Source organism: Anguilla rostrata, chromosome 4 (genome assembly GCF_018555375.3).
Source record: "Anguilla rostrata isolate EN2019 chromosome 4, ASM1855537v3, whole genome shotgun sequence".
NCBI classification, from domain to species: domain Eukaryota; kingdom Metazoa; phylum Chordata; class Actinopteri; order Anguilliformes; family Anguillidae; genus Anguilla; species Anguilla rostrata.
Genome location: NC_057936.1, coordinates 3,964,350 through 3,979,783, shown reverse-complemented (window position 1 = coordinate 3,979,783; position 15,434 = coordinate 3,964,350). Strand labels below are relative to the sequence as shown.

General features: G+C 49.9%; 1 protein-coding gene across 1 annotated transcript in view; it reads right to left on the bottom strand.

Moving 5' to 3' along the window:
- The window catches only part of LOC135254071 (receptor-type tyrosine-protein phosphatase S-like), a 254,574-nt gene that overhangs the window by 117,923 nt on the left and 121,217 nt on the right, over nucleotides 1-15,434 (bottom strand). The window contains exons 4-5 of the mRNA XM_064334022.1: nucleotides 13,559-13,704; nucleotides 11,007-11,148 (exon numbers count right to left, since the gene is read on the bottom strand). Of these exons, the coding sequence (XP_064190092.1) occupies nucleotides 11,007-11,148; nucleotides 13,559-13,704 (288 nt within the window). The remainder of the gene's footprint in view (nucleotides 1-11,006; nucleotides 11,149-13,558; nucleotides 13,705-15,434) is intronic.

Below are 15,434 nucleotides of genomic sequence, written 5' to 3'. Positions count from 1 at the left end.
TCCCTCTCCTCCTATCTCTCCTCCTCCTCCTCTCTCTCTCTCCCACTCCTCCTCTCTCTCCTCCTCCTCCTCTCTCTCTCTCCCACTCCTCTATCTCTCCCTCTCTCTCTGTCTCTCTCTTTCCTTTTCCATCTCTCCCTCTCTCTCCCGCTCATCTCCCACCCTCCCTTCTTCCCTCCCCATGATCCCCCCCCTCTCTCTCCTTATGCAAAGTGGAAAAAGCTTGATCCTTTCATTGCTTAATCCATTGCAGTCAATGCCGGGCTTTCACTGCGGGCAAGCTAACCACACAATTAGGGTCATGACTAATTCAGTTCTTGGGGTGCAGTGACCTTTGACCTTTGACAATTATCCATCACCAGCGATTGGCTGAGGACCACGAGACATACGTATGCCCACGTGCGCGCACACACACACACACACACACACACAAAACATGCACACACACACACACGCGCACCCGCACATGCACACACACACACGCACACACAAAACACGCACACACACACACACAAAACATGCACACACACACACACACACACAAAACACGCACACACACACACAAACACGCACACACACACGCACATCCCCCGTGTTTGTCTTGCCAGAGGCACACAGTGCAGCGGTAACTACTGGTGACTGAACAAGCACATTTTAAAAAGATGAAGCAGCGGGACTTCTATTCCTTTTGCTTTTTCGATACCGCAAACCACTGACGCACCGTGTGACAATCTCCGAACAGACGCGATCTCCGGCAGACCCGAGAAATTGAAATTACATTTCTAAGTGCACGGCGCCTCTGTAAATGGCATTGTGGCGGCAGCTCGCAGCTCCGCACAACAACAGTGGTGACAGAGGAGAGAAAGTCCTCGCACTTCCCATAATGCAGTGTACCTGTCATTTCTGCCTGCACACGAAGTATGTTCTCCAGCACAAGACAGCTTGAGTCAAAAAAACGACAAAACAAAACGGTGTAAAAAAACAGACGTGTTTCCGTGGGAGAGGGGGAACAGGCTTTTTTTTCCCTAAAATGGCCACCTCAGAAGCTTTGCGTTGGATGTTTACCTGTCTATAAAAGCCAAGCGGATGTCAGACCGAAGTGGGCAATACTGAAACAAACAATCAAACAAAGAGCACGAAAAATGGACAAAAAGAAGAGAATTTTGGCTTCTTTTTATCCAAGATAACACGCATGTAACCGTCCAGACCCACTTCCACATTTTAGCTGGCACCACCTGCGCATGCGTCCCGAAAAATGTCCCTCTCAGGTCGTCCGTGAGTGAGTGAGTGAGTGAGTGAGTGACCACAATTTGCCATGCATTGTCCACGGCACCATTTCCTGCGTGCCGTGGGAAAAACAGAATCGTTGTGATGGGGAGGAATGTGTACGGCCCCGGTTTGTGTCGTCATGTGTCCACGTTCGCTGGGTCATGCAGGGCTCGGTTTTGTCGTTGTTGTTGTGGAAGCAGCAGGTTAGTGTGACCTGTTTTAGGAGGCTGTGCTGGGGCACTGCTGTATGTGACCTTGATCAGGGTCAACATAATTAATAGTAATAATATAGTAATATAAAAATAAAATTATACTACTATTATTATTCCTGGGCCCGGGACAATAATATTTACCCCAAATTCACACACCATTGCCCCCCCCCCCCCCACCTCATGCTTGGTTGTCTCCCCCTGATGGAGGCCCTGACCCCTGTGACAGGACCCCCTCAAACCCCAAAGATCACCTTCATTACATTACATTACAGGTATTTAGCTAGACACTTATCCAGAGCGATGTACAGAACTTTTTTTTTTTTTACATAGCATTTACATTGCATCCATTTATACAGCTGGATATATACTGTAGCGATGCAGGTTAAGTACCTTTGCTCAAGGGTACAACGGCAGTGTCCTAGCCAGGAATCGAACCCGTGACCACACCCCAACCCCCCCCCCCCACCACTCCTGTCGCTCTGAAAACCTGCTCTCCTTTCACTCTCAGCCAAAGTTAAGGTGAAAGCACAGAGGTCGTCTTAGTACAAACCAGCAGCACCAACCCCCCACCCCCCACCTCACCCACATCCTCAGAGCCCTTAATGTATGATAATGCATTTCCCCTCCGCCACTCGCCGGCTTCCACGGGGGGAACACAGAGAGCGAACAGTAATCAGCCACGCCCCGTTACTCCCCATCAGTCACAGCGCTCCTTAAAAAAACACACACAGCCGCTAATACCCAGAATCCCCTGGGGCGGGAGGGCATCAGCAGCGCTTCCCGAGCGGAGAGCAGGAGGACGGGGGGGGGGGGAGAGGCGGCCCCCCCCTCCAGGCGTCTCTGCGCCTCCGTCCTTTTAAATTATTTACCGCTAAAACTGTCCAGGATTCAGACGAGGCATTAAAACTAAAAAAAAATAAATAAAAAAATAGCCGGGATTCAATCTTTAGGGTGTTTCCTAATGACGGATTGGGTTCCATCTTGGGATGCAGGTGGCGAAAGTTGGTTTCTGGGAACCACTACGGGTGTAAATCGATTTCTACAAATTTCTACAAAACCATTCAGAAACTTTTCAGAAATGGTATAATGTTTAAAAAATTTGACACAAACTTATTCTTTTTCTGAGTGGTGATTTAAGCAGTTATCCCCTCTCTCTCTCTCTCTCAGGAACAGAATTACAGGTGATATACCGGCCCTTCTATTACATTAATGAGAAGCAATTTCCTGAGTTCTTGAATTATTATTGGCAAAAGTGTTTCTTGAGAGAAAATGGTACATAGCTAGAAAGGAGATTTATAAAATACGGTGCCTTCTGGGTATTACTGTGCACAGTAGCATGTAGGTACTTGCATTTCATTAAAAAAAAAAATCACTTCCAACTATTTCCATTTAAACGGGTAAAAATCTGACCAACAGCCACACCAACACTACCTCATACCTCTCACCCAATCACAGGCTCGAGGACAGGGACCGCACAGCCAATCAGCACTGACTAACAAAACTAGGCCAAGAACTGCCGTCCTCACAATTCAGTCTACGATTTTTGTCTGTCTCCTTTATCATCACAATAACCGTTATTGCAGTCGAAGTGTTAAGGCTCACTGCAGTTCATTTTTTTGTTGTTGTGCCGCACACAACATTTTTAAGACCCGCCGCATGCCTCCAAAGAATTGCTGAATTGTGAAAAATAAAACAACTCGATAGAGAGATGCAGACAGAGAGAGAGAGAGCGAATAAAGCAATCAATAGAAAAGAGAAAAAAAAGTCAGAATGAAAAAAAAAGGGGGAGGGAGAGAAACAGAGTGAGCGAGAGAGAAAGAGAGAGGGGAGAGGGGGAGAGAAAGAAAGGAAGAAGGCGAGGGGGAGGAGAGAGAGAGAGAGAGAGAGAGAGATAGAGAGAGAGGTGAGAGTGAGAGGAGAGAAGAGAGAGAGAGAGAGAGTGGTGGGGGTTGGCAAAAAGCACCAAGCATGTGTCAAGCTGTTGAAACGGGTGGAAACAGCCTTAAAAAAACTAAGGCGGAAATTCGAAAAGCACAATTTATCAAAGTCACAGTCAAGGAGTGACTGCGAACGCCCAAGCACCCTCTCCTATTGATCGGGGCGTAATTACCTGTGCAGTCACACAAAGACAGGAAGAGACGGTGAGTACGCGCTTCATTAAGCATTCATGAGGTGATCATTACTCTACACTGGGCAGGAAAAAAGAAAAGGAACCAAAAAAAAAAAATGTAATAACCCATTCAGGGCGGCATTGTTCTATAGTATCTGATAAAAATTATTATAAAATTTGGGCTCTTTCATTATAGGGTTAATTAACCCCCAGGTTAAGGCCAATCTAATTTAGAGTCATGACTGATTACAGCTGTTCTAATTGGCCCAAGACAGAGAGAGATGTCAGGGGAAATAAAAAAAGATAAATAAATAAGTAAATAAAAAGTCAGGAGATCTATAAGGAGAGAAGAACAGCTTCTCCAGGTGAGCAAAAAAACAAGACCAGGTTAAAACCTAGTATATGGCTGGACCCAACCGGCCGACGTCACAGACATGCGCGGTGTAACTTTATCACTCACTCACTCTACCCTGTCAGTCAGTCACACACTCAGTCAGTCAGTCAGTCAGTCAGTCAGTCAGTCACTCACTCACTCACTCACTCACTCACTCAGTCACTCAGTCAGTCAGTCAGTCAGTCAGTCAGTCACACACTCACTCACTCACTCAGTCAGTCAGCCAGTCAGTCAACATCATTTCTACAACCTCATCAGGTATCCAGTCAGCCACACTCAGTCAACACTCACTCAATCAGTCAGTCAGTCACAAACTACGATCACATACTCAGTCAATCAGTCAGTCAGTCATAACAAACACTCACTCACTCACAACCAGTCCAGTAGTCAGTCAGTCACACACTCACTCACTCACTCACTCACTCACTCAGTCAGTCAGTCAGTCACACACTCAGTCAGTCAGTCACACACTCAGTCAGTCAGTCACATACTCAGTCAGTCAGTCACATACTCAGTCAGTCAGTCACATACTCAGTCACTCAGTCAGTCAGTCAGTCACACACTCACTCAGTCAGTCAGTCAGTCAGTCACACACTCAGTCAGTCAGTCACATACTCAGTCACTCAGTCAGTCAGTCAGTCACACACTCACTCAGTCAGTCAGTCAGTCAGTCACACTCACTCACTCACACACTCACTCAGTCAGTCAGTCAGTCACACACTCACTCAGTCAGTCAGTCAGTCAGTCACACACTCACTCACTCACACACTCACTCAGTCAGCCAGTCAGTCACACACTCAGTCACACACTCACTCAGTCAGTCACACACTCAGTCAGTCAGTCACTCACAGACATTTGTGTTTGTAGGGCCGGCCCCCGCTGTTGCGGTCCAGCCAAAAAACCGATTACGAAGCCTTACAGGCTCGGCGCGTGTTTGTGCCGTCCAATCACGGCGCTCGATTTGGCCCGAAGCAGCTGCTCTTCTGACCGCACCGCTGATCGCTTCCCTCCGCACCCCTCTTTTCTCTCCTCCCCCCTCCCTCTTCCATTCCGTCTTCCTTTCCGTTTTTCTTCTCACGTCGATCATTTCATTACTCCCCAAAACATTAATTTTCTGCGTGATCGCGTTCTGCTTTCAAGTGCTTTCCCCCCCGAGCTGAGCCTTTACGTGCATTTTAGCATCCATAATTTTTTACAGAATTTTTAAAAAATGCGTTCCACATCCCTCATATAAACTGGGCGACGTTAGAAAGTCTAAACGTAAAATCCCCAGGGCATAATCTAGCCAAGCTGTCGAAATAGCTAATGTGTCTTTAGGTTAAAAAAAATAAAATAAAAATACCAGCTATCATCAGCTAAGACTGAGCATTGAATAAGAAATCAGTGCAGTGCTGTTAATTTAAATCAAAAGCACAGTCTATTTGCCATAGCAACATCCCGTCACAACGTACCAGGCAAGTTACTTAACACGTGTTCCCTATTCCAGCAATCCTAATCCAGCTATTTTACACCTACGCATCATCTTCCTCCACGTGTCTAAGTACAATTAACACATTAGCAATGTCCCTGGGCAGCGATAGCGGCAGGAATGGCATGAATAGAGCAATACTCTTTAACTAAAACTTCTGATTCACTCAAAAGTTCTAGCATGCAGTGTCCCTGATCAGCATTTCTTCCACCTCCTTCATTTTTCTTTCGTGAAACAGGCGTTCTGAACTCACGGCGACTTAATTTAAACTCTGCCAAAAGTGAAAATGTTCTCAATGATTTTTGTTGATTGTGTAATGAGCTGCTTAGCAAAAAAATTCATTTAGTAAATTGATTGTGCTTTTTTCAACTAAACGACTGGAAAACTGAGTCACAAAAAAGAACAAACTGAGAAGCATTAACTTTCCGACAGAAAAAAGAGAGAAAAACAGCAAATGAAAGGAACATAACATTATTAATAATCGCTATTTATAACACAAACTGTTATTAATCATTATTATTATTAATTACACTAACAACAGTACTGCTGTTGTCGCTGCTGTAGCTAGTAATACACACTGTTTGCTATTGATCTTTCTTCTGTGTTTGTGTTGCAGTTTGCTTTGTTATTGTTTACAGAAGTAAGTCCTGCCAATAAAACATTTTCAATTTGAACTTTCTATTTGAGAAGCAGCAGACAAATGTATTTTCCCAATTCCTTGGTAACACAGAAACCAATGTGTGTGTTGTTTGGGTGTCTATGTGTGGGTGAGTGTGCTTGCGGCGTGCGTGTGTGTGTGTGTGTGCATGTGTGTGCATGTTCGTGTGTGTGTGTGTGTGAGTGAGTGTGTGTGTGTGTGCATGCGTGCACACGCATGTGTGTGTGTGTGTGAGTGAGTGTGTGTGTATATGTGTGTGTGTGCGTGTGCGTGTGCGTGTGCGTGTATGTGTGGGTGCGTAGGCTGGCGTGCGTGTGTGTGTGTGTGTGTGTGTATATGTGTGTGTGTGTGTGTGTATATGTGTGTGTGTGCGTGTGTGTGTGTATATGTGTGTGTGTGTATGTGTGTGTGTGTATATGTGTGTGTGTGTGTTATGTGTGTGTGTATTGTGTGTGTGTGTGTGTGTGTGTGTGGTCGTGATGTGTGTGTGTGTGTGTGTGTGTGTGTGTGTGTGTGTGTGTGTGTGTGTGTATACGTGTGTGTGTGTGTGTGTGTGTGTGTGTGTGTGTGTGTGTGTGTGTGTGTGTGTGTGTGTGTGTGTGTGTGTGTGTGTGTGTTGTGGTGTGTGTGTGTGTGTGTGTGTGTGTGTGTGTGTGTGTGTGTGTGTGTGTGTGTGTGTGTGTGTGTGTATACGTGTGTGTGGGTGCGTACGCTGCGTGTCGGTCTCTGCAGAGCTGATAAAGCTCACAGCAGATGGGCAGGAGGCAGATCCCCGGCGTGGGTCCCTGGGGTGGGGAGCGCAGTCTGGCCAAAACCCGGATTTTAATGTAAGACCCGCCTCCCCCGTGCGGACCCTCCGGACTGGACCGCGTCCCGGGCCAGCGTAAGACCCGGCTCCCCACGCAGACCCTGTGGCTGGACTGCGTCCCGGCCCAGGGCCCCGCAAGCTGCCAGCTCCCCGGTCCAGCGCTAACAAGGCAGATGGCGGCCGCTCGCAAAAAAAAAAAAAAAACTACACCCGCAAAAAACATAGAGAACGAGGGGAGGAGGAAGAGCCGCATTCGCACGGAGAGGAGGGAGGTCGGGGGGGGGCGTGGCCGCAGCAGGAAGGGGAGGGGCCAAAGCCCGGAGCACAGGGGACGTGACTCGCACCTGTCTTGCCGTGGATACCGTTAGCCAGTGGCGAGCTGTTCCGCGTTTCTTTCCTGATAAATCAGGACATAGCAGCACCGTCGCTCGGTCACCACGCCAAGCACACCTCTCAAATCACACACACACACGCACGCACGCACGCGCGCACACACACACACACACACAGCGGCCAGGATGTGGATCATTCCTAAATTTTCTTCCCTGATTTAGTGAGGGGAAAAACACCGACGTTTCAGAAACCCAGATGCCTCCTGGGAGCACGGGTATCCCGCGTAGCTGCCGAACGTTCCGTCCCACGGACAGCCGTCGAAGAGAGCAGAGGCTCTGATCCCCAGGCCCTACGACAGTCCTCTGTCCCCCGTTTTACAAGGCCAGGGCCCGAAAAAACAAGACCAGGTCAAAACCTAGTATACGGCTGGACCTAACACACGTGATCCGGCCGACCAATGGCGTGGCTTCATAACTCGGCCGACTGATGGTGTAACTTCATCACTCACTCAGTCACTCACTCACAGACATTCGCGTTTATGGGGCTGGCCCCCGCTGCTGCGGTCCAGCCAAAAAAAAGGCAGCATTACCCGATTAATCAGGAAAAATCAGCTAAAAAAAAAAAAAATCACACCTCTGAGTGGTCGCGTCCTTCTGTGATTGGAGGAAGGGCTGCTCCATAACCCCATGTGAGAAAATAGCACAACTAAGCACACTCGATATGAACTTTAATTAAACTTGGAGTGTCCTTAAGTTATAAAATAGCGTACTTCGGGTACACTTCAGCACGTTATTTTTTTTCACACGCAGGTATAACAGCGTTCGGCCGTGGCGATTACCCAGAAACCACATCGATTACCCTCCCGGCCGCGCTCCATCGAGAGGGGCCAGGCGTCCCTCTGAGGGGCTGTTAAAATAATAACCGTCTTTTTGAACTAAAGCGAGAAGGCGGCTGACTGGATGTGGAAATTCATAATTTTCATTTTAGCGAATATGCCGAAACTAATGAAACGCAGTTCTAGCGACCAGTCGCTCACAGGAAGTCCCTCTCTTTGATTGCTTGTGATTCGCCTTCATCAAAAGCCATAACAATACAGAACGTGCGCTTGCACACTTTCTTTTTACAAACTGACGCTGGGCTTGCAAAAAAATGTCATTTTTAAGAAGCAATTTTCCAGTCGACACACAGATGAAATTGGAAAAACGATTTTCAAACTTCGCTTAAATCTAACGGATATTATTAAATAAAAATCAGAGGAGAAAGTGAGGTGAGGCGATGAAACCGCCTCACACTTATTCTGCACACCCGTGACACGTTCCAACACAATCAGCCTCCCGTGAGCCACATAATCACTGCATGTCACACAAAAAACTGCACAAAGATCATAAAGAAAAAAAACACTGGAGAAAGTCAGGACTGGATATACAGATCCAAGCAGCTTGTCACTTCCGACAGCCAGCAATGGCATTCTCAATGCCCGTGTGAATGAAGAGGGAGAGAGGGAGAGAGAAAGAGGGGGAGAAAGAGAAATGGAGAGAGAGAGGAAGAGAGAAAGAGAGAGAAGGGGAGAGAGAGGGAGAGAGCACGCTATGGCATTCAGGTCTTCCCCTCCGTTTCAGCTCTGTCCCGTGAAGATAGAGAGAGAGAGAGCAAAAAAAGAAAGAGAAAGAGAGAGAGAGAGAGAGAGAGAGAGAGAGCGGTTCAAATTGGCACGGTTGAGAGCTGCGGTCTTAACTTGCAATTAAAGCTGTGGTATTACGTGCCACGCAAGGCTGTTCAGTGAGTCGACTCGCTCGGTCTGGGCACTGCCACTGGGGACCCTGAGCACAGAACCGTGCAAATGAGAGAAGCCAAAAAAAAAAAATAACTCCACCGTTTTCACAGCACAGATTCCCGTTCTTGAAACGTACCACCTAATCTGCAGAATTCCAACTGAATTTAAGGCTTTTTTTCAAGGACCTTCAAGCACCAAATACACTTAAAAATGATTGAAAAATAGACTTTACATCAGGAATAAAAAGTGACTGAAAATCCTGCCCTCACAATGAAGTGTCGCTCGCTCTCTCTCCGTCTTTCACTCTCTCTCCCTCTTTCCCTCTCTATCTCCCTCTCTCTCTTTACCTTACTCTGTCCTTTCTCTCACCTTTCCTAGGTAATTCTGTCGCACACTCAGTAAGTACCTGAGGCTCCATCTCTCCGGCAGCTCTGGGCCATTTTCACATCTGTCCGGTAACATCTGCCTCCGTCGCCATCTATCAATCGCTCCCCCATGCCCCCCCGCCCCGCCCCCCCCCCAGAGTGACCCTCACAGCCCCCCGTCCACAATATATAAAAACGTACAACCTGTTCTATGCAAATGAACATCTGCACGCAGGAAGTGGACAGCCACAGCCTCTCTGTGAAACCGAAGTCTGATTGGCCGTCCTGTTTAATCTGCCAGCTGTGCACGGAGGGCGAAGGCGTGGAACTCAGACGTGCGTTCGACCTGGCCCAGGCAAACCCGAGCAACTGGCGGCAGCGTGGCACGGTGGGTAAGGAACTGGGCTTGTAACCTAAAGGTCGCCGGTTCGATTCCCGGGTCGGACACTGCCGCTGTACCCTTGAGCAAAGGTACTTAACCTGCGTTGCTTCTGGATGTATCCAGCTGTATAAATGGACGCAATGTAAATAAATGCCGTGTAAGATGTTGTGTAAGTCAATCTGAGTAAGAGCGTCTGCTAAATGCCAGTAATGTAATGTAACTGTGAGCCGAGGTTCGCATTCAAGGCTCAAACTCAAAGACGCGTTTCTGTTCCACGCGGATGTTCGCTAGCGTCTGTCAGTCTGGAGAGACAGCGCACTCCAAACAAACATGTCCGCCGAGAGAGAGAAGGCACAAAGAAAACAAGCAAGCTGACATTCGTGCGCCTTTTAACATTTTTACCTGAACGAACGCGATATGTTCTTGCTTTATCTTCTCAAAAACAGTTTGTGGGGGGGGGAAAGTTGTGCTGAGAACAGTTCTCCTCCTCCTTGCCGCCGTGTCCATCTAAATTTAATCACTCACGCCGGAGAACAAAACTCAACCTTTTCTCTTTGTTGATTCGTTCAAATGTAGCTGTTGCTAGGGAGCAGAGTTCCGCCAAAAAACGGATTCCCTGTCGAGCGCGCTTCGCGGAAAAAACCCGCCACACTCCAGACAGCTCGGCAACTCAGCCGTTTACATCGATAACAATAAAGGCAACAATCAGTCACTTTTTGTGATAAAAAGCACCAAATGTGGTGTTCCTGTAGAATATATACACATATATATATATATATATGATGGAAAGAGAATTACAGGTGAAGCCATCACGCACCACAGCTAATTACACACTGATGGCCGTGGTAGCCATTTTCCAAAATGGCACTTCAAAATTTCGAAGGGAGTGTAAGGTCAAAGTGTAGCGTGTCTGATGCCTTTGGCCATGTCAGAAAAAAGCTTACTTGCCTACTATTGAGTACACAAGTTGTACAAAAACCCGTATACTCATTAGTAGGGAAGTAAGCTGTGTTTCGGACACGGCACCTTGGTGGAATGTAAACTGGTTAGAGATGGACAGGAAAGGGGGGGGGGGGGGGCGGGCGGAGAACCCTGTGACGGCTCGGTAACCTAGGTAACAGTCCGCGGCGGGCGAGAGTGGGGTGGGCGGAACCAGCACAGTAGGGGGTGGAGCCAGTGCAGTGGGGAGTTAGGGGCGGAGCCAGCACAGTGGGGGGCGGAGCCTGCACTCACCTCGGATGATTGACAGCTTGGCGCTGACGGTGATCTCCGCCTCGCTGTTCTCGGCCACGCACTCGTAGGTGTTCTCGTCGCGCGGCGCCCTCAGCGGCTGGATCCGGAGCACCGCCCCCGCGCCCTCGTCAAACTCGATCGTCTGCGGGGGGGGGGAGAGAGGGGGAGGAGCCAGACACCGTGAACATGCGTGAGACCAACCGGGACCAAGGTCGTAACTACCTCTAAAAACACCAAGGTCATGACCTCTGAATTCATTTCATTTTTTTTTACACGTCCATGAACGTGAGACTGACCGAGACCAAGGTCATAACTACCACTAAGGACAGCGAAGGTCATGACCTCTGAATTAATTTCATGCTTTTTAGATGTCCATTTCCAAAGCCTGTATTTTCAATTTCATTCTTTAGTGAGATCATCAGCTACAATTCATTTATGAGTAGAATGAGTGGTCTCTCATGGTTAATATCCAGAGGCATATGTACAGCATTTACACTCTAAAATGGATCCTCAAAAAATGACAAATTTAACAGCAGACCCTGGCCTGACCCCCCCACCCCCCCACCCCCCTCCCGCGTTGAGTCTCTTGACCTCGGTATGTTTTAGGTTCTAGTGATGCCCCTGACCGGGGGAACGTCTGTGACCGTTTAAACACACTTCTCCCCAATGTCATCAAGACACGTCTGTCATCACAACCCCCCCTAGCCCCCCACCCGGCGACATAGGGGCGACATAGCTCAGGAGGTAAGACCGATTGTCTGGCAGTCGGAGGTTGCGTTCAAACCGCCCTGGCATGTCAGTGTCCTGAGCAAGACACCTAACCCCTAACTGCTCTGGCGAATGAGAGGCATCAATTGTAAAGCGCTTTGGATAAAAGCGCTATATAAATGCAGTCCATTTACCCACCCCATCGTCACCTGCTTGTCCGCCAGGCACACCGCAGGTAGCGCGTGAAACCACGGAAACAGTCAGGTGAGCGGAGGACAGCTAATCACGTGCAAAGCAGAGGACGCCACCCGGGTGTGGCTCATCGATCAGTTATGCAAATAACATCCCAGCATGCATTGGATCACGTATCTATAAAAAAATTCAGCCGGGCCCGAATGTCTGTGATTAAGACCGGAGGAGTCCGTGGCGACTCCAAAAAAAAGCGTGCCCCCCCCTCCGGGCACCTCTTCAGGTGGGATTTTCTACCGGAATATTCCGTGAAAAACGTGCGTTGATTGACTGTCTCCTGGAAGACAGGCGTATGTCTCCTGCAGGACTCCAGATGCTGACAGTCTGAAGGAACCACATGTGTGTGCAAGCCGCACTCAGCACATCTGGCGGCCCAACACTATTAAATGGTTTTTTCAGCACCCCAGAAAGCGAGATCGATATCAAGGCAAAAGCTGGAGGGGACGTCGTCCAATCAGATCTAACCCCTCGCAAAAAAATACTTTTAAATGCTGGAAAAGACAACGCCGTACCCCTGAGTCCGTACGCAACCATTCAGCGAAAGGGGAGGAACGCGGAACGTGATTTTTTCGTTCACCGTCGCCGTCTCTCCATCCCCCCTCCCTCCCTCCTCCCTCCCTCCTCCCTCCCTCCCCCTACCTCCCTCCCCTCCCTCCCGCTCTCCCCCTCCCCCCCTCCCTCTCTCCTCCCCCCCTCCCTCCCGCTGTCCTCCCTCCCTCCTCCCTCCTCCCTCCCTCCCCCCTCCCTCCCCTCTCCTCCCTCCCTCCCTCCCTCTCTCCTCCCTCCTCTCCCTCTCTCTCCCTCCCTCCCTCCTGCTCTCCTCCCCCCTCCCTCCCTCCCCCCTCCCTCCTCCCTCCTCTCTCCTCCTCCTCGGTCCCTCTCTCTCTCCTCCCTCTCCCTCCCCACCCTCCCTCCCTCCTCCTCCTCCCCTCCCTCCCCCCCTCCCCACCCTCCCTCCCTCCCTCCCTCCCCCACCCTCCCACCCTCCCTCCCGCTCTCCTCCCCTCGGCCTCGTTCCCGTGCCATCGCTCCATCTCCCCGACGCGTTCCTCGGCTCGGCGAGAGTGCCGGGAGCTTTTAATTAAGGAGCCCTGAGCATCAATCAGGACTTTACAGGAGCCATCTGCGCTCCGACAGAGAGGAACAGCAAACACGCATCGTAAATAAAGCGCCGCTCGTTTACGCAAAAAAAACCAAAACAAAAAACAAACGGCGGCGTACGCCAGCGGCACGTACGTCCAGCCCGCGATAAAAACGATTAAATAAATAAAAAACGCCACGCTACTGTCTTCGCACGACGCGCGGAAACGCTTGCTTCCTCTCGTCTTGATCAGGACGTGGCGCATCACTTCCTGTGGCAGTGCACAGGATGGCGCACGTCGCCCGTAACGATTCGCCCGACGATGTGAGTGTTCAGAAAAACCAAACGTGCAATTTCCTGTACACGTTTTAGGAAGTACACCAACCCTGCTCCTGGAGATCTACCATCTGTAGTTCCCCACCAACAAACAAACATCTATCATCGTCTGCTATGGCGACGTGCTAATATTACGTAAGGATACACTGGGAGACCAGCAGGGGGCGACGGCGCTTACCTCGATGCGCTGGGAGTTGACCTTCTTGCCCTTCTTGTTCCAGCTGACCCGCGGTTTCGGGTCGCCCGTGGCCTGGCACACGAAGGAGACCACGCCCCCGGACACGCCTATCTGGTCGACGGGGACCTTGGTGAATCTGGGCGCGGCTGGGGAGGGAAGGGAAGGGGGGGTCACACGTCAGATTACACTACACTCGTTCAGCGCAGGGGTGTCAAAGTGAAACATTTCTAGGAGGGCAGGGTTGGGGGGGGGGGGGGGAGAACCGCAGTGTCTGCAGGTTTTTGGCTGGACCGCAACAACGGGGGCCAGCCCTACAAACATGAATGTCTGTGACTGAGTGACTGAGTGAGTGATGAAGTTACACCATTGGTCGGCCAAGTTACGAAGTTACACCATTGGTCGGCCGGTACAGCCATATACTAGGTTTTGACCTGGTCAATCAGCTGCCAATCAAGGCCTCGGGAACAAGGTGTGTGGAATTTTTTTTTTTAGCCAATCAGTGACTTAAATGAGACGCTCTAAAAACGAAACAGACACCGCGGCCCCCCAGAGACCAGAGTTTAACACCTGTGCTTTAGTGGATGCTGTCATACAGGAGCACGCGCACAATGCAAGAGAAATTACCCAGCTGCACTCCCAGAGGAACGGGTTCCAAAAGGCTTCTCTGTGTCTCTGTGTCTCCACAGAGGAACCCGATCCAGAGCAAGGGAAAAAATGGCTCAATTTCGGGAGCCGTTACCCTTTTCAAGCCCTGCCAATTAGGGTTCCATCAAGAACTAAGACGGGTTCCCCCCTCAGGAGATGAGCCAAGGAACCCTTTTTGTTTCTGAGAGCGCAGCACAAAAACTTTTTTTTTTTTTTTTAAACACTGGGGAACGTTCTGGTTAGACTGTGATTCGGTTGTGACGTGAAAGTGGCTTTGAAGACGTTCTGCAGACGCGCGTCTTATTGTTCCGAACGTGTTCTGTCACAGAAAACACGCTCTGGAGACGGCGCCCGCGAAAACACCGCCGGAACGCAGGAGGAAAAGGAAACGGATTAAAAGAACGTCCCAAACATTCCGGATAAAATGAACGAAATGAGTCGCCGCACACCAGGCGAACGGCTAAACCAAACGATGCCCCAGGGCGGGCATCGCAAAAAAAAAAAAAAAAATAGACAAGGGCAAACAAAGAGAGAGAAGGAGGTGAAAGAAGAGACAGACGAGGGAGAGAGAGAGAAAGAGAGAGAGAGAGTGAGGAAGAGAAAGAAAGAGAGGCAGAGGGTAGCGAGAAAGACAGAGCCAGAGGGAAAGAGAGCTGGAAGGAGAGAGAGAGAGAGGAAGAGGATATGCGAGAGAAAGAGGGAGAGAGGAAGAGACAGAGGCAGATGGAGAGAGAAAGAAAGCAGCAGAAGGAGAAAGAGAGAGGGAGAGAAAGGAAAAGAGAAAGAGCAGCAGAAGGAGAGAAAGAGAGAGGGAGAGAGACGGGTGGAGGAAGAGAAAGAGAGAGGGAGAGAGAGAAAGAAAGAGAGAGAGAGAGAGAGAGGCAGAGGCCTGTAAACCCACAGTGCTGAAACAGGCCCAGTTAATTAGGGACTGGTCATAATTACAAATGAATGCAATTTGGTTTTTGGGCAGGAGCCGCGACGCCGGGCGCATCGGAGCGGGGGGAGGGGACCGCTCGCGCGGAACACGCGGTCCTGGCGGGGCGGGCGGGGGGGGTGAGAAGCCCCACTCGCTCTGCGCGAGGACCCCGGGCCCACCGAACGCCAGCCCCCCCCCCCCCAACCCCACCCCCCCCTCGGATGGCTGGTTCGGACGGGAAGCGGCCGTGTGTAAACATGGGCGGTAATTACGCTACAGGCAGCGTGGTGAGGCCCGGCGTGGTGAGGCGCG